We start from the raw sequence: 24271 nt of genomic DNA on the forward strand, positions 1-24271 counted from the left end.
ACACGGCCTCTGAATCATTAATTAGCGAAGGCTTTGAATATTTTCCAGACATCGTGTAACTTTGATCGCAGACTAAAACATGATCACTCGCAGTCCACTTGTGTTTCTTTGCCTCGATCCTCCTGAATGTTAGATCTATTTTTTGTTCAATATTTCATAGCAAGGACTTACCAGGAATGGGTGAAATGCAAAAATTCGAAAATGTTTTTTTTTTTTTTAACTCAAAGAAAGAAGGAAAAATACGGGTCAGAACCTCCAGCCGGTCTACAAAAATATATTTCCGCAATTGCATCTGGGATTGAAAGCAGACGAAGAAAAAAAAAAAAAAGGTAGCGATGGTCAGGGATTTGATGTAAAACTTTTCATTTCCCCCCACAGGCTCTGTGATGTGCTGTAACGTCTCCCGCTCTACGGAGGCTTTTGATGGACATTTTTAGTACTTTGCTGTGAGCTTGTTGATCTGAGAAAGTTTGAAAAGCCGGGCCAACAGCTGATGTTTGTTGGTTTGTACATACCCAACTCTAAAAATAACAAAAGACCAGGCAGTGATCTGCTGCTTGGTCTCCACAGTGATAGATAAACATACACACACAAAAAATAATCAAAAACAACATAGCCAAGTATTTATTGGGTTTGGTTGGATGAAAAACAGTGAAAATGAAGATCACATGTTACAGTATTTTCAGAGCTGTCTGATTATGTGTATTCAGGGTAGTTTTCCATTGTAAGGTAATGATTTTGTAAAAAAAAAAAAAAAAAAAAAGCCAATGAAAATATGCTTTGTGAGGAGAAAAACTACAAATTAAACTGATTGGTCCAATTATGGAGGTGCAGATTGTCCTCTTTATTCTCAACACCCCAGTAATAAAATGAGTCCATGTTGGAGTAATCTTGGTTTTATTGATAAATAATAATAAAAAAATAGACCCTGGTAATTTCTCACTTTATTTGGAGTTGATATTTTTCACAGCACATCATAATAAGCTTGCTGCAATCAGAACTGCACAGTTTGAATTATTTATACCTCCAGTTATACGGAGCCTCTGCAATTTCTAAAACATCTTTATGTTTCTGATGCATGGACTAGTGTTTACATTTTAAAAACATTTCATCACAATATTGCATTTTTTCTGAAGTTTCCTGTAACAAAGTAAAATTGCTTTAAAACTTAAATAAAATGTAAAAAAGGAAAGAAACTATTGCTTCATTTACCTGCTGAATGTACTGGTTTGCTTCTCTTTGGTTCAGGAATGTGCTTTTCTAAACTTGCCAGACAATAAATGTGCTAAAAAGTTTTATTTTTCACAGACTTGACTTAAAAACAGAACTAATATAAAAGTAAAAGACAACGACGGAGTGTAAAAACGAAAAGCAAGGAGCTCGTAACAGTCGGGTCTCACTGAAGGTGTGGGTTCATTACCAGCAGAACTGTGATTTCTGAGCTCAGTTCGCACCCGACCGAACCTCCGTCACAGCTTCGCCTCGCGCCGTTAAGCGGACATCCTTGTGTGAACGCGCTCACGTCGAAACAAAACGTTAAAAGAATGACAACCGACTGAACACAGTGAGCGTGTTGACCCACAGGGAGAAGTTTTCGCAGGTTTCACAGCGACTGCTCGCTCTTCAACCTGCAGGCCACGGCCGTGATGAGCGCCGCTCCTTTCCCGCTGCCATCCTCCGACTTGAGGAACGTCACCTCGCACTGCGGGGCCAGGTCCTGCAGGGTCTCCTGCATGATCCTCGAGAAACTTCAGAGAACAAGGAGGGAGCAGAGAGCAGAACACAAAAATTAAGACTTCTCAGTCGGGCCGCTGAATAATGATTAGAAATTTGAATCTGATTAGTCAAGAGGCTGCTGTGAATTAATCATGATTAATTAATTGGTTAAAAAAACAGTTAATAAATGAACTCTAAATGGTTTTGTTAGGGCTGCCGATTGATTAAAACAGGATGGGACGGGCAGTCTTATGTAATATCTACTTTTTTTCAGCTTTACGTCAAGTCGTAATGTTATTAACCCACTCAGCTCCTTCAGACTAGCCAGAAGTAATTAGCAAACAGCAGGTGGAAATGAGCATCTGCTGAGCTCATTATAGGTGAAATGCTTAGTGAGATGCTGGTAAAAATGATCTTAAAGGGTTAATAGAGGAGCCACATTGTGATGACTTCCCGAAGGCGGAGTTTTAGAAAGAATATAAGTTTTTCTTGAGACAAAGATCCAATTTCACGGCGTTAAATTACAAAGTCAAATTTATTTTATGTTACATGTGACTTATACAGCACTTTTATAACAACTCAAGGTAGAAGTTACCAGATTGTGCTATTAAAATGGCAGTATGTGCTTGGAGAATACAAAACGCCGCCCCTTTAAAGACTCATGTTTGAGGTTTAAAACACATTAAATTAACAGAAAAGACTAATCCTTCAAATTAGAACTTGCTTAACAATTGGGAACACAGCGTAGGTGAAACCAATGTGACGAACTTCAATAAATTAAAATGTTCCTTACTGAGGATGGGTCTTATAAAGGGTACCGTCCACTCCCACTGTGATGGACATTTGGTTCAGGTTGCGGTTCTGCCGGATCTTGTCAACGAGAGCGGCCAAACCGGCGCCGCAGAGCTGCGCCGCGCGGCGACCCACGACGCTGCACACCTCCTTCACCAGGACGCTGTCGTCACACGTGGAGCCGGTGAGGCCCAGGTGCTGCAGGATGGAGCGGACCTGACGCATGGCCAGCCGGTCGCTGTGGGAACAGGGACAGTTCAGGGACCTGTGCTGGACAACTCTGTTCGTTTTAGCTCCAGGTGCTCTTTCCCTCCCCCCCTCAAGATTTGTTATTAAAATGTAGAGCAAAACAATTGGAAATTGTTCTCCCACTTTTTCTGGTTTTAGAATTTAAAAATATGACTGATAAGACGGAAGGTGTCTGAACAGGCATCTTGTTAGTGATTCTCAAGTAGATTGATCTGTGAACTTTGGGCTATTATAAGAGATGGATACATTTGATCTAAAGCATTCTGGTGTAACTCTGGTTGCATGTAATTCAGCAGCTGTTGCAACTTTTGCCCCAACATTAAAACTTTTACGGTCAAATCAAGTCCCCTTGCTTTTATGTTTTTTTTTGTTGTTTTTTTTTGCTTTTCATTTTTCTGCACCTAATGACTGAAACAACAAACAAAATAAAAAAACACTAAAGCTCAGTACGCTCACTACAATATCAACTCAGTAAAAATCACAATGCATCATCAACATGGCTGCTTTTAAAAAACTATTGACGTGTGTGTGAATTATAAGCAAGGCTGTATTTTTATTCTTTTTTCTTTTTGTTTTATGATGTTCTTCTGTTTCCCCCCATATGATGCGCTGCTGCATGAAGTCGTAATGTTTCCTGAACAGCTCGTTGTTGAAAATGAGAATTTGTTCTCAATCAACTTGCTTGGATAATTAAAGGTTAAATAAAAATAAATACGGTGTTGGAGTTCTCCCTCCTCTGAATCCATCTTCCCTCAACTCAAACCAGCTTCTCCATCTCTAGTGAGGAAACGAATCCCCACAGTATGAAACTGCCACCACCAAGTTGCCTTTCTGCATTTCCTTCCATTTTGGTCTCATCTGACCAAAGCACCTTCTCTCCAATCTCCAACATGGTTTGTTGACAAACTGCGAGCGTGATTTCTTTCAACTACAACTTTGTTGACCAATGTTGAAAGTTTGGGATAATTTGATATAACCTGACCTTACTTCTCTACAATTTACGAAGCGTCTGCTGCGCTCCTCGGTCTTTGTCATGTTTGTTCTCCAACAAACCGGTTCAAGCTGGAATCAAACAGGCTAAATTGCACAGCGATTAGCTAACTTGTGTGATCAGTCGGCAGCTTCACTTCATGTAAAACAGACGTGAAATGAAGCAAATGCATAAATAAACGCCTTAAATGGGAATTAAAAATAGAGTGTTGACGTCAGAAGCAACACGTTGGATCTGTGTGAGGCTTAAAGAGGCTGTAACTCCGTCAGCATGAAGGTTAGTCAGAAGGTGATAACTGCTAGTCTGATTACTGTATAACAAAAGAAAAATAAAATGTCAATCCTCGGCCTTCAGATTTAAGCTCCATGCCAGACCATGGCCCCTGGGGGGAAGGATGATTCAGAGGAAGGCTTTTGTTATTGATTGATGGCACCTGGGTTGGTATATTCTCTCTTTGAGGCTCTGGGGCCGCCGACACAAAGAGCACGGCTGATAACGGAGGAGGAAGACGTCAGGCTCCGACAGCTGGCCCTTTTTAGGAGCCGTGAGTACGGGCTGCCGTTAGCAGCAGCTGCATTTACAGTACAAATGAACGCAAACCTTTGTCGATATTCATCAAAAACCGAAGAAAAAAGACACAATTTTGCAATTGCGGTGTTTCCTTTAAATAAGAAGCACGAGTAAAAATCACACATGAATAGGTTTGTTCACACGATAACTCGCTGAAATACATGCAGCGCCGTCGTCCTGCCACTTCCTGTCATCTTCTTCGCCTTTTAACCCAACGACGGACTACAAGGAACGTCTTCCACTAAATCCTAAGTCCTGCCGGAGAGATGAATCGCTAATCAAACTCCATGTCCCTTAAATTATCTCTTTTTTTTAAATATATGAAACTACAATTGAATCGCGAACGTATCCTATAGGACCTAACCAAATAAAATCTTGTGCGTTAATTTTGACACATGCCCACAGAGCTCATGAGTGTGACCGTGGCGGTCACACCAGTGTCCAAAAAATCTGTCAAGTGTGACTGAAATTTTAAAGGGAGCCGAGTGTGTTTATGTCTTCGGTGTTGGTTTCCCTCCCACACGTGGAGCCTGTCTCACATCACATCGCTCTCCTCTGCAGACGCCAGCTGGAAACACGGATACCCGGCTGACAAAACACGGGACACGTCACTGAATGCTGGTCTCTTGTGGACTTTATGTCTAGTTTGTGACACAGTTTCATTCCATCTCGTATTGACGTCTATCTCTGGAAAATAAAGTGATTTAATTGAACTAAGCAGAAAAAAAACCAAGAATCTTCAACCACAATGTGTGTTCTGGGTTATGTCTCTTCTTAACTAGTGTTAGCACTTTTTGTTGAAATAAATTCACATTATTGATAGATGTGCAATTATAATACTCTATATAATAAATTCATTAAAAAGGGCTCTTTTAAAAGCTCTAGCAATTGTGACATTTAAAACAGATGAAGGAAGAAAGTTCTGTTTTTTGTCCAGCGTTTCTGCTGCATGGTCAAAAAGTTAACCTTTTAAAGTACACCTCCTATTAATACTGGATGAAGTCTGGCTAAATAAAAGTACATTGTTCATATTATTGTTTTGGTTTTTTTTGCATTAACAATATGGCTGTTTTATTTGAACGCTCACATAAACATTTGCTTGTGTATTTATATTAAACTAGAAGCCAGTTTGCTGCTTTTAACAATATAGTGAAGAATCACGCAAATGTCCATAATTCCTCATGGTGTCAGTTGAAGCAAAAATATCAACACTGCTGTCAGGGCATTTATTCACGTATGAAAACAAGAACGAACAAACTTCTGACCGATCGCGCGACACGTCGCACCGAGCTCCGCGTGAAACAATTCGTCGAAAAGTGAAGGACGACGCATCATTGTACGTCAACGAGAGCCGGTTTGAGTGACGTGGTGGGGCCTTCTTGACTCGGTTGTTTTGTTTGGATACTTCACCTTTCAATCTGTGACAGGAACTTGGTCTCAAAGATGCCCCTGGTCTTCAGGCGCTCCGACAGTTTGCCCCTGAACAGCAGACCCTTGGTGGTGAAATCCATCAGCACATGCCTCACTATCTCTCCCAGGTACATCCCACTGATCATCTTCTCATATCTTCAAAAGAAAAAAAAAAGACATAACAAGAGGATTTCACGCCTGCACAACATTATTATGTGCAGTCAGACATTTTTCTTCACAGCCATTTTTCCCACTGTCTGCACAGCTTTTTTTTTTTTTCTTTTTTTTTTTTTTGGATGACATGGCAGATTCACTTATTGCAGATGCAAGTTTAAGGTGTGATTATGGAGCAGCACAGAGATGTTCAGTTTTCAAATTCAGGCATGTGAACCGAACGCAGCAGCAGCTGAAGAGCGAAGAAGCTTCACTGTTAAAAACGACACAAAAATATTAAACGGGTTCAAACGAATGTAAGTAGTAAACAGGATAGTTTGACCTAAAGTAGGATTTTTATTTTGTTATATTACAATTAAACACATCCAGGGTCTATAATAATTATCTATCGTGTTTAATGTTTTACCGTCTTTATTGCTTTTACAAACCAAACTAAAATAAATAAATAAAATCTGAAAAAACTCTTCAATGTCAAAATGAAAACGGATTGCTACAAAACAGTTAAATACAAATATGTTATTTAAGTGACTGAGGTAATTCAGTTGTATAAAAACAATTATTTTAATTATTATATTGTAGAAATGAAGGAGGAAGGTGTGCTTTTACAGCTGAATCTATGTTTCTAGTGTGCTCTGCTGTGTTTCCTCTTCTCTGTCCTGCTTTGTTTTTTTCCCTCTGAATTTTCAAACTACACCTCTGAGGTATTTGTTAGGTTGGTCTTCAAATGCAGCGGAAGGGCTAAGTGCGCTGCTTTTGCGGTGGCTTGGAGACACAATTAAAATCTGACTGCAAATCTGATTAATTGCACAACCCTGAGTGTTCAATGAACAAACGCATCGTTTGTCTCAATTAATTAACTGTATGCAGCACTTCCTTACCAGTTTGTAAAAAATACATATTTCACTGCAAAAACACAAAATCTGTTTTGTTTGCAAATCCTGCTGAAAAGTTACTTGTAAGTTAGTTTTGTCTTATTTGAAGTGTATTAAAGACAGTGCAAAAACAAAATCTTACCAACAATGTCTTTACCTCTTATTTCAAGTGCACTAAGTGACATAAAACCTAGAATTTGATAAAAAATAAAATCAACGAGATCAGTGAAAGGTATTTTAAGTCTGATCATGTCTTACACTTTTTCTTCTCATGTTTGCTCTGATTCCTGATTTTCATGTACCTCTGCTTCCCAGGGAAATTGGAGGCTTCGTCGACAGCATGATCAAACTCTGTGCAAAAGTCGTCCAGTTCACCGTTTTCGCCGAATGCTCCCCACTCCACATTGACACACATGCGGCCTTCATTTCCCTCCACCGTTTCGATGTTGTGCATTTCCTCCATGTAGCAGGCGTTGGTCCCTGTGCCTGGTGTAAAAAAACAATCCTGATTACAGTAAAGCTTTGCATTTAGAAACACGTTGGCCACAGTGAGCACTTTATTATTGCTATTATTATTATTACTACTGTTATTACTATTATTATTTGAAATCAAGCAGGAAAGAACAGGAACAGACAGACTTACCTACAATAAGGCCCAGCTCACATTTGGGGTCCTGATAGGCACAGGTCATCATGGTGCCCACTGTGTCGTTCACCACTGCCACAAAGCTTAGGTCGAATTTCTGGATGTGGAAGAAACACAAACTCAACTAACAGTTAAAATAATAAAAAAATTTAAAAATCTGGAGAAAAAAAAGGAATAATAAAATGTTCAAGTGTCAGCGTGGAATTCTGTAAGAAAGAAACAAAAATAACACAAACAACAAAATGAGAACTTGGGAGGGAAAAAAGTAAAATACAGGTTATATATATATATATATATATTTATTTTTTTATATGTTTGTTCAAACTGTCACTGTTTTGACAGTGTAATATGTCAGATAATTTGTCAAAAAATTAGAGCTCCTCGGTCTTCAGAAATAAACCACTCCCAGTCAGAAACAACCAATCAGAGTCAGTAGGAGGAGAGACTTAGCGCTGTCAATCACGCTTATGAACACGCTGGTCACACAGTCCATCTCTGCTGTGCTACAGCTCCTTCCCCACAACAGAGCCCGCCGCGAGCATACAGGCGAATAAGTACGGCCACCAATGACGGCGGATAAATAGTTTGAACAAATATGTAAAAAAAAACAAAAAACAAAAAAAAAAAAACATACTTTTATAAAAGTTACTCAAAGACAGCTTTACATCGTCTCTGATAGACCAACACACAGCAGATCATTAATGTAAAGTTCTGTTTTTTTTTTCTCTTCTTTCAAATAAAAACTTCACACAATGTTCAAGTTCAACCCTCTTAACCTGAAACCCAATACAGCCCAACCAGCTGCCTCCGGGAAACAGTCAAATAGATCAGTTTCATCTGGTCCAGTCAAAGTCCAGATCAAGATGTGAGACTTAAAGCAAGAGCAAAAGAAGAATTAGGCAAACATTTCAGTCTCTTCATGTGAAAAGCTGGTAAAGGCTTACAAAAAAAAGTTCAAGAGGGTTAGTTACCTTCGTCAGCATGTAGCAGCCTACTGGAAACACTCACATCAAATATGCATAAACAAAGTTTTGAAGTGGTAAACAATAACAGCAGGGTTACTTACTAAAAGGTCCTTTTGCTAACTCTCTTTCTGTGTCTTGCTGTTTCTTCTCTCTCTCTTCTGTTTTCCTCCCCACATCTCAAATGATCTTGCATAAACCTGAAGCTTTTCTTCCACTCATCACATTTTGATCACGGCTTAATTTTAAGTATCTAACTGAGACCTGCTTCAGTAAAACACCCGTACGTAAAAAAGTAAGGTCAGAAAAGCTGAAACAGATTGGATTGAAGGCCACATTAAAAAAATAAAAGAAGAACAAGTTTGACACTTTTTTCCACCTTGATCAGTGTTCTGTATCCTAACCAGGAATTAGCCAGGGCCTCTGTTGTAATTTCACACTCTTTAGATGCTGACTGCTGGAACTAAGAGGCATGGAAACATTTCTCTGTACGCTCACTCCTTCTTAGATGCTGTACCAACACTTTAAAAGCAAAAAAATAAAGAATCACTCGTAACCCTTAAACTCTTCAGTATATAGTGACCAGCTAATATTCTCCAGGTCAATGTTAGGACAGCAGAGCTCTGTGCTTACCTGCAGAAATAAAGATCAATCTTAAACCTTGTCCATGTGAACGCCTTCAGCAATATTTTAGACTGAACTCTTTCTTGCTTTTTGTAAAACCACTTCGAAACTGTGATTAGATCAAACTGTCCGCTGTAGTAAAAGGTAAATTTATTGAAATAAAGTCCAAGTTTTCCTTGAGAACTATTGCGCAAGCGTCCGGGTGCACTGTTTCCACAGCAAAGACCTTGTAAACAAGGAAGTAGTTTAAAAACTGGACCAGTAACGAGCAGAAATCTGAATTTGCGTGACCGTTTCCAGGAAGCCACATAGTTGCTTTCCAAGATGGAAGATAAAGGGGCTTGTTTGCTTCCACAAAATGATCAGATTTAAGTTGTTGAAGAAAAGAAGAAATTCAAGCACGTCGTTTGGTTTGATCAGAGTGAGTTAAACACATTCAGGGAAAATTAAAATGTGTGTCTTTCGCTGCCGCCTTTCTCGCTGTGAATCTAACAAATCCTCCCTGGAGGTTCGAGGAAACAAAAAGCTTATTCAAATTCCACTCCTCGAATTATTGCGACTTAAAGGCCAGTAGTCAAAACCGCCCGTGGGCCCCTCCGATGCTGAAGGGTCCAATTAAACCATAGGAGAGAAGCACCACTGCTGCAAGTGTGACAAAAACAAATGACCTAAACAAATGGCTAGAAAACCCTCAACTAGAAGAGACACACGGGCAAAAAGTAGCCAAAAATGACATTTCTGTAAACTGAGATAAGGTTCCTGAAAGGTGAGTGGAAGTAATTATGACAGCAGCTTAAACTGACCTCTGTTTTTTATTTTTGCTTTTTGGCCTCATCAAAATGAGCTTATCTTGCAAAAATGCGATGGGAACACTTTTTTTTTCCAAAACAAAAAAACAAACAAACTTTCCACCATGTTTCTCATTTAATGGAAACACCGCAATTGCGAAATTGTGTTTTTTCGACATTAGCAGGATATCAATGAAGGTTAACATACATTTGGTATGGAAACGCAGCTGGTGACTTACTGTATGAACTCTAGTGTTAACCCTTTATATTTTACTACTGCCTCAGAGTTTATATGTTGAACTGTTTCTCTTGTCTAAAAGCCACTCAACTAACAGCTAAACCTTCTCCTACAAAAAGAAGATATCCGTCTCTCTGCTCTTAAAGCATCTTGCAACAGCTCCTTTCATCCTTCAAGATGTGGTCGGACTGGATGCAGCCTATGTACTCGTGTCCAGTGAAGGTTGCTGTGAAAGCTGGATTAACACAAACATGCTACGTGGGAGGAGCAGGCTGCGTTAGCAATCCGACTCCGGATGCAGCACTTCTACAAATGACACCGCCTCCCTCAAACAGAAGTAGTTGGCACACAGAGAGTTTCTGACTGATCGCTCGGTACACACTTAGAAACCGTGTGTGTAGATGGAAGGCCATTGCAAGCAGAATACTCTCTGAAAACAGACTGAAACATTTTTTTTTTGCAAGTTCATTCAAAACGTGCACTGACCTGCTTGCGCTGGACCGCCTCCTTCAGCAGCTTCACGACGTCTTTCCCCTCACAGCCGCTGGCTTTGAAGCCCTTCGTCCACTTCAGAAGGATTCCCTGCAGAAAGGACGGTGAGGGTTTGGCACCATGTTGAAATGATCCACGGGGATAATTTACATGTCAGGTTTCATTGAGGAAAACTTTACACCAATCCCAGGAACTCACGAAACATCAGATGTTGTTGAGAAACCAAGTGATTCAGTAAAAACTCATTTTGAATATTATATACATTCATTTTCGGTTTCCAGAAAGACGAAGAAGAACCCGAACTATTACACCTTTCATTTGCAACTGTAATGAAACAATACTTATTGTACTAAATATTGATAGTGATGGAAATCTGTTTAGAGACTCAACTGACTCCAATCAGAGAAGAAGCTGAAAACCTCCCACTGAAATATTTGAAATTTGTTTCAAAACCAGAACAAATTTGTCAGATCATCCGTCTACATTTCACAGAGTGTGTGTGTCTCTCTGTGTGTGCGTGTGTGTATGCTACAAAAACTTTCAAGCCACGCATCCTCTAAGATGACAAGGCCTACTTTCCTCTGCCAGCGCTCTCTCAAGAGTTGTGTGCTTGGAGCGGCTGGAGTTGTAAACACATTTAGACATTAGCCGTTTGGTCTCCAGCTCCTTCTGTAGGACAGGACAGACGTCGTCTGGCGGGCCACAAGCTCTGACATTCAAAACGTTTGCTCAGAGGAAAATGAGTCAAAACAAACGAAGGAAATCGAGTTCGATGAACCTTTACGTTCATCAAACTTTACGAGGCAAAGTCTTTTGCGGTAACCAAACCGCGAAAAACCGAGAGAGGAGAAAAAAAAAATAGAGGGTCTGAAGGATAAAATGAATGATTGTGACAAATTAAATCTCAACCGTTCATGCCGTGCACACGCGGTCTGCTCGGTTCACAGAATACACACAACTCGCCTCAGCATGTGGGAGCAGTTTTATGTTTTACTGCATAACTGCTTAAAAAAAGAAGAAAAAAAAACAGAGCGGGGTAAAGTGAAGGGAGAAAATGAGTACAAGAACCCAAGAGGGAATCCTACCAAACGGCGCCAGTTTGGTAGGATTTTGGATATTTAGAACAAAAAGCATATCAACAATTATCAATATCGACTGATATGAAACGCTTGTATTGTGAACCAAACCTACAGTCTTGGAATAATTTTGAAATGTGATGCAATTGTGATTCAGTAATAAGTTTTTTCACAAAACCTGCTACACACTACGACTTTTCAGCTAATAAAATCGTCCAAGAGATAAACAACATGATCGGATATTTCACTGTGTCACTTCATTCACAAACAACAAAAAATATTATTCTGTGACAGATGTGAAGTCAGAGGTAAAGTGATTCTCTTATTTAAAGAAAATCTTCTCAGAATTTGAAGCACATACTTTGTAATGGTGTGAATTTTTATTTTTTATAAGATAAAAAAAGTTCAGTCTTATGTAGTAAACAATAATTCTGACCAGGTCACACCGATAAAATCAAAGTTGTGGTTGGTGGAATGGAAAAACAAAACAAAACCAAAGTTTGCCATTTTAAATTAAAACCATTTGTTCAAGTAAAACATAGCGAAACACCTATTTGAGTATTTAAGCTTTTTTCCAAACAGAATTAAGTTAGTTACAATATTTCCTTTCCTGTCATAAAACAGACAAAATGTCAAGCTGAACCTTTTCCATCCGAAGGTCACGTTGTGACACAATCTAGTTTTTCCGAGTCTGATCGACTGACGGCTACACGACGGACATCTGTGTTTCAGGTATTAATTAGCTTGATTTGCAGAGAGCAGCTTGTCTGATTAGCATCTGAGCTGGGAACTGATTTTCAAGTCAAAGTTCAAGGATCGGGCTAAAGAGCTTTTAAATCCCCATCAAATGTTCTGGCCTGATTATGACTGCGGACAAGTCCTTGTTCTGACAGGAGAGAAACATCAAAGCCACACAGTGTCCTTAAAAACAGAGAAAAACGCAGCTTGTTTTCATCTCCAGCATACAGCCTCTGTATCTAGACAGGTTGCTCTTAGCTAACAAAAACTATTGAAAATGTTTCATGTTTAAAGAATGTTCAAAAAAAAAAAAAAAAAAAAAAAAAAAAAAAGAAAATGTTTCATGTCGACTTAAATGGAAAACTTGGAGACTTTCTGATGAGAGTTTCCAAAAAAAAAAAAAAAAAATCCTCAGCTTCTTTAAATCGTTTAAGTTTTATTTAACTCTCTTGCGGTAAATTGTCCTCAATTTATACAATCACTCCACCAAAACACCCAATTAGGGGTTTTATTTAAACCCTGAATGAATGACAGCTTATTTTACACATAATGTTTGGAAGCAGTGAAAAAACTATAAAAATCTTTGGTCGCGTTGTGTGTTGATTCTAAATATCGTCACCAGCTAAATGATCCTCCCCACAGTTTACTGATTGTTCAGGCTTCCAGCCGCGATGAATGCTGGACTGGAATATGTTGTAGTGGAAACTGAGGCCCAGCGGACGGAGGTAGCATGAAACACACATCTTTTCAGACTGACCTCTGACCCACAGGAGCGTGGCTTTGTGATGAACAGAAAAAAGTGTTGTGTTTTTTTAAAGCAATTTGAAACAATCAATCTGTTTAATGAAAAATATGAATAAATCTTCATTTCAAACCTTCAGCAGAGGCAGCCTCTCCCTGCTTGATGTCACACAACTAAAACTTTAGGAAACAGTTCAAAGTGCGCACAAAGTTAACCGGACTTTATGCACACAGTCTGGTTAGTAGGACGGAGAAAAAGGGCCAAGCAGAGAGAAAGTAAAAACATAAAATTATGACCATAAAGCTGAAATAGTACAAGAATAAACTATTTTGAGAATAGTGAAAATATTAGCAATGTCATGTCATCTTAACGCGACTTTATCTTGCATGACTTTATTATCGTATTAGTACAACCTAAGAGAATGAAGTCATAATATGAGAATAATTACAACTTTATTCTCTTATTATTGCAACTTTAGTCTCATAATTTTATGATTTAATTTAAGTCATAAAATTTACTTGAATTAAATAAATGTTAATTGACTTAGTTCAATTCAATTAATTAAGTCAATTTTACTTGACTTAATTAAAGTGATTTATTCTCGTATTTTTTAAATGTATTTATAATTTTCTTAGCATGGTCCTGATGCTCTATGTCAGCCTAAGGATTCAGACCGGCAGACAGAACGTTACCTCATCCAGCTTGGTTTGATCACATGGGAAAGAGAACGTGAACCCCAGAGGTAAGGACGCTCCACTCATCCCCCTGTAGTCCAGGAAGTCAGCAATGCAGTACACAATGTGGTTGAAGAGCTGGGGCACAGATAAAAACAAAGGGAAATTAAAAATAATTACAAGAACATTCAGCCTCAGAAAGCATTAAGTAAAAAAAAAATAAAAATAATAGCCAATAAAGAAAGCTTTAATTTGCTGCGTAAGCAAAAATCACTGAGCTGAAAACTTACACCATGGGAGAATACTATTGCACACCAGCAGAGCTTTTCAATAGCAGAAGAAGAAAGGCTGCCTTAGGCGAGAACCGCTGCTCTGCACATCACACACACTGATGGCGGGAAGCTGCATTGCAGCCCCAGCTGCCCTGGGGCAGACTGACAGAGGCGGTGCTAGCGTTAGCATTACACTTTACCACCAACACAGGACGAATATCCCTAAAGCTGAGCCACTGCTGGAATATGCAGCTTTTTAAGGTGAAACACCTCGACTGCAGTTCAAGAACGACGGCAATAATCTGACCTGATGTTGAGTATTTATGTCAGTCAGACCAAAATGATTAACCCACTTAATTTTCCTAAAATGGAAAATGTTAAAATATGACTAAATATTCGTCTTTTTAAATAATTGAGATCCATGTTTAACCAGAAACTTTTACCGAAAAGACGACTTTACTGAGATTTACTTTGATTTATTAAACTATTAAACATCTTGACAGAAAGCAGCCCAGGTCCTGTTTTTAGAATAAATCTGCTCAATCAAGTCCAAAAGAAACTGAAAATGAGACTCCGACAGCAAACGTGCAAAATTATTTTAACATTTTGGATCTGTGATTAATAGAATCCATTTTGTAGAAAAATAAATAAGTTTGATGACTATTTGCTTTATTTTAGTTTTCTTAGTTTGTCCCATGTAACAAAAAGTATGGACACCCCTGCTGTAGATATTAGCTTCTGTGCTGGTGCTGTTTGTATTTCCTTTGTTTGTATCAATGCATATTGGGGCATTTTTGGTGTTTGAAATATGAAAATGGGAAGTTAGTATTTTTGGAGCGGGCTTTCAAGTTGTCATGGTTTTTAGATATTCTCCTCTGGTGTTGTGATTTATTCACATGAAAACCCACAAAAAACATAAAAAGAGGATTTGTGTTATTGTGGTTTTTTCAGTGTGAACTGAAACTTGAAAAACCAAAAACCTAAAATGATTTTCAGCTGTTTTATTCCCACACCACATAATACCTCCTCCCCCGTGCCCTGCAGCGTGTCCTGATCGATACTATAGATCTTCTGGTGCATATCCACTTTCTGCTTCTTCTCATTTTTCAGCCGAACGAGAAGAACACGGAAACTGGACCCGCCAAGATCCAAAGCCAAGAAATCTCCTTGTTCTACAAAAAAAATAAAATAGAGCAAAAACATAAAAATAAAAACAATCCACATCTAACAGGAGCAAGGTCATATCGGAGTAAGAGGCAGCGGACATCTTGTCTTCCCCCTCACCTGTTCCGTCCGGGGTGGACCTGACGTAGGTCGGCAGCATCTTGACGCTGGTCTGGTCGTGCGTCTGCTTGGACAGACCCCGTGCCATCTCCTCCGTCAGCCTCCGCTTCACCTCCAGCAGCTGCTCGCGGCTCAGTCGCAGGGTGTCGAGGATGCGCTGCCGCTCGGCGTGCTGGGTGGCGAGTCGGTAGGCCACCGCCGTCACCATGGCCGCGCCTTTCCCGCTGCCGTGCTGCGACTGCAGGAAGCGCACGTCGCAGTCTGGCACGAGGCGCCGCACCATTTTGTTGAGCTTCCTGGAAAATCTGTTTTCCAAAAGAAAAAATGATTTTAATCAACATTGTGCTGTTTCTCGGTGAACTTTCATGCTAGCTAACTTTCCCTCAATGAACAAAACAGCGCAGAGGATAAAGCAAACTGTGCTGGTGACTCAAGACATTTAAAAACCCTCACAACTTGTACTAAAGAGTTTCATCTCTAATTATTTTAAGCCAGAACGGAGCAAGTAAACTACCCAGAGAAAATCTAATTAAATAGAAAACCGGAATAAATGATTAAATAATACAAGTGTGTTGCGAGTATGAATAATCCATACTTATATTCACAACTGTGTACGTATAAATATGTCTACTTGCATAGTGAAGGACACTTTTGTCCCGTCAGGCTCTCCGAAAAGATATGGAGCAAGGTGAATTTTAATGAGAGGGTATCAGGGAGGATAATTAGGTCGTGTTCAGTCGACTGGCCCAAAGCCGGCAGTTTAAATTCACCAGAAAAGAAGGATGACATTCAGCCCAACTAAGTCTTTGGCTCCATCCCGAGTATCTAACAGAGAAAATGACGAAGCCCCTGCCAGGGACTGGAGTCCTGCTATGTTTTACTACATGATCACCAGGCTGGACAAATATCTTTGAGACATTGGGAAGAGTAGCAGGCAAATAAACAACTTTGTAAGCTCCAACTCCAAGTCAGTCAGGCAAACAGTGATGACAAGGGAGAACTAATCCCCTCTGTGTGAACAAGCTCTAATTATGTAAAGAGAGCTTAAACAATAAACGCAGAGATTACGTGTTCTTGTTGGAACAATTCAATCCACTTTAGCTCAAATACACTCAGGGGCGTGGAGGGGCACACCGAACCACTCCTCCCAGCTCAGAGTTTCTGTTTATAATCTGGACTCCTCATTAAAGGAGTGAGACACACAGACACACGTTGATGTTCTGGGTCACTCACTCTGGATGACCCTTGTAGACTGAGCCGTCCACTCCAATGGTGATGCGCAGCTTTTCGGCCGCTTTGTTGTCCCGGATCTGTCGCATCACCGCCGCCAGGGTAGAGGCGCACAGATGTGCAGCCCGGGTTGAAACGATCTGGCAAATCCTCCGAGTGGCGGCGCAGTCTTCAGCAGACGGGTCCAGGCCCAGGCTGCGGAGCGCCTTCTCGGCGCTAGCCAGGCCTTCTTCATCTCTGCAGGCGAAGAATGAGACGTTCAGTTTATTTCTGATCAGATTCCACAGGCAAGGACAGGAATTCAGGGAGATAAGAACTTCACTTGTAAGTAGGGCCTGGACTCTAGCATGTTCATTTTGATTAATTTCTTAGATTTAACATGTTGAAATTTTAATGCATTTTTGTATTGATACATTTTTTTTTCAGACAAAAGTTCCTGCCGGAACCTTTGTAATCCAATGTTTCCAGTACGCCCGTAAATCGGACGTGCAAGCAACATCCTTAAACAGCAATTGATGACAAGGTCGCTCCTCTCGGCTCATCAGGGTTTAATTCCTGCTTCAGAAAACAAACTGATGCTAAAATGAGTTAGCCTGTCAGTGAAGCTATTCAAGACTAAAATCACATCTCAGTCATCTAATGCTAAAGTCGCCGTGCACAGTTCAGATTTCTAAAAAAGTGTTTTTTCAAATAAGTTTCTGAATCACTTGAAATCACTTTGCATCAATTTCACAGTTGAATAATCTAAAAAACAAAACAAAAACAATGAAAAAAAACTAATTAAAAACAATAAATATTTTTAATGTTGAGCTAATAGGTCTAGTTCCTCAATAAATAAGCATCAAAACAGGGTTTTTGAATTTAAAATGTTGATTATGTTGTCGATATATGGTTTGCTTAAAATGCAATTAATTACAGACACTGCAATTAACAAGTCCAAATCTTGTAATCGAGTCCCACCACTACCTAGAAGCTTACTTATTTATGCTTAAACACCATTAACGTCCCATTATACTTGTAGTGCATCAAATTAGCATTTTAGCAATCCTGAAGAATTAGAACAGATGCAATTACTGGTAAGTAGGACCAAACATTTAACCAGCTTCTTCAGTTAAAATGACCTGAAGAGGCATATAATGTTGCTTAATGCCACATATGTGATGGGATTTATTGAAAAGCATTAGGAACAATAAGTAAAAAGAATAATTAGAAACATGTGCATCTACATAAAATGTTGCAAAGACTCTGAAACCAAAAGACATGAATGACTAATACGTTATATATTTTTATGTAAATTTGTTGCAGCTGTCATTTTGATTTTATAGGTTTCTAACTTTATTAAATTTAATAATACTGTTAAATGTTTCTAGATTTAGCAGTATTTAACACACACTCACTTATAAACCGATTGTAGATCAATAGGCGGTGATGGTGTTCTGACCCTGGACACTCCAACATGCGACAACAGATTACAAAATGAAACTCACAACTCTATACAGTTTCCTGGTGTTATTCCTGAATTAGCGACAGCTGCCTGAAGTTTTCAGCAGGCATCCTGATCAGACGCCTAAACCACATAGGCTAACACTTGTTGACGTACAGGTAATCTACATCTGCTGGCCGCTGGTGAAGGTCAGGAAGTCGATGAAGGTTCAGCTCAGCTCTTCATCTTTACGAACCACAACAACAACCAGATTACTCCAGACAGAGCCGCAGTGGATCCATCTCATCCTCAAACTTCTTTCAAACACTTTACAGTAAACCGTCACGTGAGTAAGTGTCCTTTGAAGTACAGCTGCACAGAAATCTTAAGCTCAAAACACCTGGGATCAGACAGCGACACACTCACACACAGTCATGTTTTCATCACTTGCGGGGACTTCACATCGACTTCCATTAATTTCCACAGCCTAACCCTTACAGCCTAACCATAACCCTGATCCATCACATACCTAACCTTTACCTTAACCTTTACCCTAAACCTAACCATAACATACCTAACTACTAACCCAAAAACAACAATTTCCTTCATGGGGACCAAGAAAATGTCCCCACAAGGAGCAATATGGTCCCCACAACCCCACATTGTATCCCATAAGGATATGAAAACCTGGTACACAAACACACACCACTTCAAAGTTGATCCAACATCATTAAACTTCTGTCTTCGGTTACGGAGTGCCTTCCGAAGCCAAGCGTTCTCGTCAGTGTCGTTTGCTTTAAAGACGAGGCGTTCCAGACCTCCAGCACGTTCTTTTCTTCTCATCAGAAAGCCGCAGTTTGATCTTTGCTTTTTTATCAGTCACAAGAATGGAGCTCCGCCACCGCCTTCTGCATTTGCTCTCATTAACTCTCCTATTTATAGCAGCCCTGGATAACGACACGTCGGCCTCCTGGGAAGCATTCTTCACTTAGCTGGATGTTTCTCACCGTTGCGCGTGTTTTTCTCTGTGCATACCAAACTGTTGCATTGACCTCAGGTTGTTTGCACACAGCATCACGGGTAGATTAGTCTGGGTTTTTTGCTCCGTGAATGATGGTACATTAAAAATAAGAACTACTGCAAATGGTTTGTATTGTCAGCACAGTTTCTCGTTAATTATAATTAATTTCACACGTTTAATTATTTGCAGATGAAACTATAAGCTTGCAAGCACCTTTTTTCTCTCACTCTCTTAACTTAAATTAGACCAAACTTCTCTTGGTTTAGCTCAGTCTGAATTGCCCAAATTATTTATGTTTGCTAAATTCTTCAATAATAAGTTAAATAATATCAGATTTGTTTATTAATGTCTTCAAATCAGAAGTTTACACACATTTCCTCAGAGTTTGGAAGCATTGCCTTTGAACTTCCACAAACGTCAGACAGTACAGGCCCATTCAACCAAGTAGAATGTTTCTGAAAAGTCAATTTATTTGAGGAACTTTTTATCACAATGTGAAAAATGTAAAATGAAATAATTATGCAAAGATTGTTTTATTTTTTTGTTATTTATTGTCATATCGAACTGGTTATTTGATACTTTATACATTAATACTTATGTTTGTTAGTCTTGTTCTGTCTGTTAGACTGAAATATTTGTTTTGTATCCACTAACTGGTGAATAAAAAATATTTTAAAATCATTGTTTCTGTTATTTATGATTATTTTCTGCTTGTAGTTGATGAAACTGAAACACAGCTTTTAAAATTAAAATATTACATTAAAAATATTTTTCAAAAAGAGAAATGTCTCAAAAGAATCTTTAATAAAAATCTTTAATAAAAGTTCTTTTCTAAAGGCTCTCTCCTTTGGGGACGACTAACAAGGCTCATAGGAACATATGTTTTGTTGAATACGACTGCAGTTTGCTGTAGTTTTGTCCCATTCCTCCCTGACAGAAGTCAGGTGTCACTTATAAAGCCTGGATAGGCACAAAACAGGGCCTGACATTGGCAAAGTTTGCTATTTATGAAACACAAACTTGACGAGAAAATATGTGATCTCTCTCTCAGTCCAACTCTGACCCATCCATAGTGTACGCTTGTTTTGGAGACAGGGAGATGGTCACTGATTGACCCCATCATCAGCATTCAAAAACACTTTGTTCCACATGCTTGCATTGGTAAGACTTAACTACACATATGCTACAAAAAAGAACAATAAGGCAGCTAGAATATAAACTAGCTTAGCATTAAAGTTGGGAAGTATAAAAAGGTATTTTTTTCCTCTGCCTATCATAAATTCTGTTTAATCCCAGTGCCATCTTTTTGTTCTGCAGACACCAGAGAAAGTACAGAGCAGGATTAGACGGATGGGATTAAAGAGTCTCCAGCTGCTTTCAGATCAAAGTTTGGCCAGAAACACCCGGCCACTAATCCTCCTTTTTGGGACATTTTGTCTTTATCTATTCGGGGAAAAAAAAAATACTGGTGATGCAGTAAAGGAAGGTAAAACGATCGAGCAAAAAAGAAAGTTGAGTGTCTGTGATTCATGGAGATGACAGACATGTAACCACCTACTTTCTCCGCAGTTTCGCCACATTATGTTTATCCTCCGATCCAATAAAACTAAACTGGCAGACGGATTTTAAACACAAGCATTTATAATAGATGATAGTCCATTAACCTTAATTGTGAACTTTTTTTGACTATTGCATTTTGTTGCATGGTACAACAGCAATAACAAACAGCATTGTCTTTCATCTTTTATGTATGAGAAATATTTAAAAATTCATTAGAAAAATACCTAAAATTACATGAAGCTATAACACAACATCACAAGCTTGTCTAGGTTTGTGATGTTGTTGAATGAATAGCTTGAAACTGTCGAGAGCCATTGAACCGATTCCTTCATACTGTATACTTTAGGGCTGTTTTATTTGGACATCATTTATGAGAACATCGCACAAATACTAACTTGTCGCTCTCAATGGCGTAGATGTAGTTGGTGCTGAAGCATCCAGAGGTAAGAAGCTGTGGCGTGGTCTGTCCCTGGAACAGCAGCTGCTTTCTGGCCATCTTCACCAAGATGAGACGCACCAGCTCCCCCATGTACAGCCCGCTTATCATCTTCTCAAACCTGAGAAAGGTACAGACAAAAAACACACCACATACCAGATATTTACATACACTGAATACAAAGATACAAACTTGTTTTTTCTCACTTGTTGGAGGACATTCAAAAGGTTTGACCCAAGTCATACATTTTAAAAGATAGTTATCCCTGATGTACAAACGTCCTCGTTAAGTTTTCTGGCATCTAGCAAACAGAAATAATTTTGGTAATTCTCACTGAGCTAAAACAAAAAAAAAGAAGTTGGATCGGTTTTAACTTCAGACACTGAGAAAAAAAAAGTGTTTGTGGCTTATTTGTCAGGTGTATGCAAACATCTGGTCTGAACTAAATGGATCGAATTCAAGATGCCAGAACTTCTCAATATATTCTCCACTTGCACTTTAATTTCCAAAAGGCAGCCTCTGCAAGGTAATTCACATTTAGAATCAGAAATGTTTTAGTGATGACACATGCTGATATGCTGATAGACATCTGTCTGGGAGATTTTTTTAATAAGATGAGAGAATAAATTAAGATGCGAGAACACAAAAATACCATCTGGGTGACATTTCTTTGCGAATAAAATTATCAATTATAACTCTTGCTTGATTTAAGGAATGCTGTATAGACTCACAAGTGCTTATTGTGGACGGCGCACAAGTCTTCACATCCACCTCGTGATCGACAGTCTGGCAAATCATCAGCTCCATTTCCAGTAAAGATAACTAAATAGGCATTAAAGCTGCATGTTTCTGCATTTCTTAAGGACAGCTCCAATCGACCTTTTTTTTAAGCCATTCTGATTTTAAAATACATAATTATAGAGAAGACGTTCACAGAAAATGTGAGAGCTGAATATGACTTTCAAATTTAATTGCAGTGCAGGCTCGCAAAACTTGAACCCACGTGCTTTGGGGCGAAGGGTCTTGTTTAGAAAAGGCAGCACAAGGAATTACAGCAGAAAGAGCGAAATGGAACGTCCCCCACATTTATGAATAAACACTTGCTCATTGTCCACACATAGCCAGGTCTTTATAAAAACTAAAAATATACATATTGTGCACACTGGATTGGTTTCATCCACATGAAACCTGCACCAAAATGCTCTAAGCACTGTTTTAAACATGCCAAACCCCTAGGGGGCAGTGTAGCTCCAAGCTAAAGATCAATGTCAGTCGATCAGATTGATACTACTTCCTGTTACGAATTAAACATAGCGCCAGGAGGTTTGTTTGTGTGGTCAGATATATAGCTAGAACTACTTTAAAATAGTATATTAGAATATAAAGTTGTTTAAATGCAAAACAATGCCCTAAATCTCCACTTTGCCGTCTACTCACGAAAACACAAATATGAAGTTTTCTTAAATATCCACTTTAGTTGTAGTTTTTATGAATAATTGTTTTCAGTGGTATTAAACAGAGTTTGTGTGTAGATGAAAGGCCAAAACGCATAAAAATGTATTTGTTTTTCCAGATATCCAGCTACGAGATGAGTGAAAGACAATTCAGGTTTGACTGGCATACTGGTTATAAATGTGTCCTTACTTTACAGTCTTATTATTGTTTCTCTGTTTTGATATTTTTTTAACCTAATTTGTAGTTCCATTTGCCTTTAACTTGATGTTACCACATGTGAATTTCTCCACTGAGGGACAATAATGGAAATTTATATTCTATTCACTTCATTGTTTTGTTATACTTTGCTGCAATGCATCAACTCAGAGCGACTGAAGGAAAATTCCTATCACACCTTTCAGAGTTCTGGTTGCAAAAACACAAACAAAAAGTGAGCTTTGTGGTTGTATCAAGACAAAATGAGCAAGTTCTATGGTAATTTAATGCTGAATATAGCAAGTGTGGATGACTCCGTTGTCGTTTGTGACTGACAGTGAATGTTTAGAATATTTCATGCAGAGATATGCTGCCCAGCATAATGGAAAAATAAATAAAAATACAAACTTCAAGTTGCTTCCAAGTAGAACAAGGAGGCAGAGTTGGATTGGTTTCAATCCACCAGGCGAAGGTTTGTTTATTTGTTGCATCTAACATTTCTTCTTGTCAGTATTTGAAAGTCTGAACAGCCTGAAAACGCTCCGATGAGCATATTAAATTGAACTGACTGCGTTTTAAAACCCACTCTTATCAAGGCTACCCTCCTTGCAATTTTCTTCCACAAGGAATAAACTAATAGAGCGTATAAGTGCCGTATTCACTGTTTGCTTATAAGTGCCTACAGGTAAAGTGGGAGGCCGTTATCAAATTGACAGTTAAAAAAATAAATAAAACCCTCCCAGCTGAGGTATAAATAGATAAGCAGAATGTATCCAGCTACAGTAAATGTGATCAGATTTTGGAGGCTTCACAACTGCAGCATGTTTTATATCAGAAGAATAAAGCAGTTTTACACTTTCTCATTTCAGACTGAAGGCAAAAAGAAAACTAGAAACAAATTCTGCCAAAAATAACTAAAAGGACCAACAAAATATTTAATTGCAATTAATTAAAAACTGATCACATTTAAAAAAAAAAAAATTCTTAATGTACTTTAACAGAATTTTTTTATTGCTAGTATTCTAACAAGCATTGTGTTTTATGGACAGGATAAATACAATAAATATCTCGTGAAATAGTTGCTTGGATGTGCTATTAATTTTTTTAAACTGGAATTAAACAGAAAAAACTTGTTTTCATTATAGGAGTCAATTAAAGGTACCGATTTCATTTTTTAAAACGGCTATAACCATTTCATGGTTCGAAAATTATTTTATACTCCTGTGCTGAAGTGCATCATGAATTAATTTAAACCTGATGGGCGGGATGTGGGCGGCGTGACATCACCACATAAATCCCGCCTCGCGGCTTCCTACTGGAGGGCAACAAGCTGCTCGCTCATAATGACCACCACTGGTGTTAGCTGTCAAGTTGTCAACATAAATGTATGTGTGATATGTAAAACGAAAATAGGACTGTAGTGCTTTGCTACTAATTGTCAACACTATGACTACATAACAAGGTCAGGAAAAAGTTTTAATTAAAAAAGAAAATAGCAGGGGAAATAGGTCAGTTATGCTATCTTGACTTTGACAACTTAAAGATGTAGAGGTGATGTGTGTTTCAGTTTAATTAGAAAATAAAAAAGGCGATCCACACACCAACTCTGACAGATCATCAGCAGAGCAGGTGTGTAAATTA

General features: G+C 38.7%; 1 protein-coding gene across 1 annotated transcript in view; it reads right to left on the reverse strand.

Moving 5' to 3' along the window:
• Nucleotides 1-600: 600 nt before the first annotated feature.
• Nucleotides 601-24271, reverse strand: part of hk2 (hexokinase 2) — a 58916-nt gene continuing 35245 nt past the window's right edge. The window contains exons 8-18 of the mRNA XM_088009087.1: nt 20940-21101; nt 16544-16777; nt 15311-15615; nt 15050-15198; nt 13773-13892; nt 10519-10614; nt 7418-7517; nt 7077-7260; nt 5729-5884; nt 2510-2746; nt 601-1748 (exon numbers count right to left, since the gene is read on the reverse strand). Coding sequence (XP_087865213.1) covers nt 1604-1748; nt 2510-2746; nt 5729-5884; nt 7077-7260; nt 7418-7517; nt 10519-10614; nt 13773-13892; nt 15050-15198; nt 15311-15615; nt 16544-16777; nt 20940-21101 — 1888 coding nt within the window. The 3' untranslated portion in view covers nt 601-1603. The remainder of the gene's footprint in view (nt 1749-2509; nt 2747-5728; nt 5885-7076; nt 7261-7417; nt 7518-10518; nt 10615-13772; nt 13893-15049; nt 15199-15310; nt 15616-16543; nt 16778-20939; nt 21102-24271) is intronic.

Source organism: Poecilia mexicana, unplaced genomic scaffold, assembly GCF_051168715.1.
Source record: "Poecilia mexicana isolate PSO_F unplaced genomic scaffold, ASM5116871v1 scaffold_9, whole genome shotgun sequence".
In the NCBI taxonomy this organism is placed as follows: Eukaryota; Metazoa; Chordata; class Actinopteri; order Cyprinodontiformes; family Poeciliidae; genus Poecilia; species Poecilia mexicana.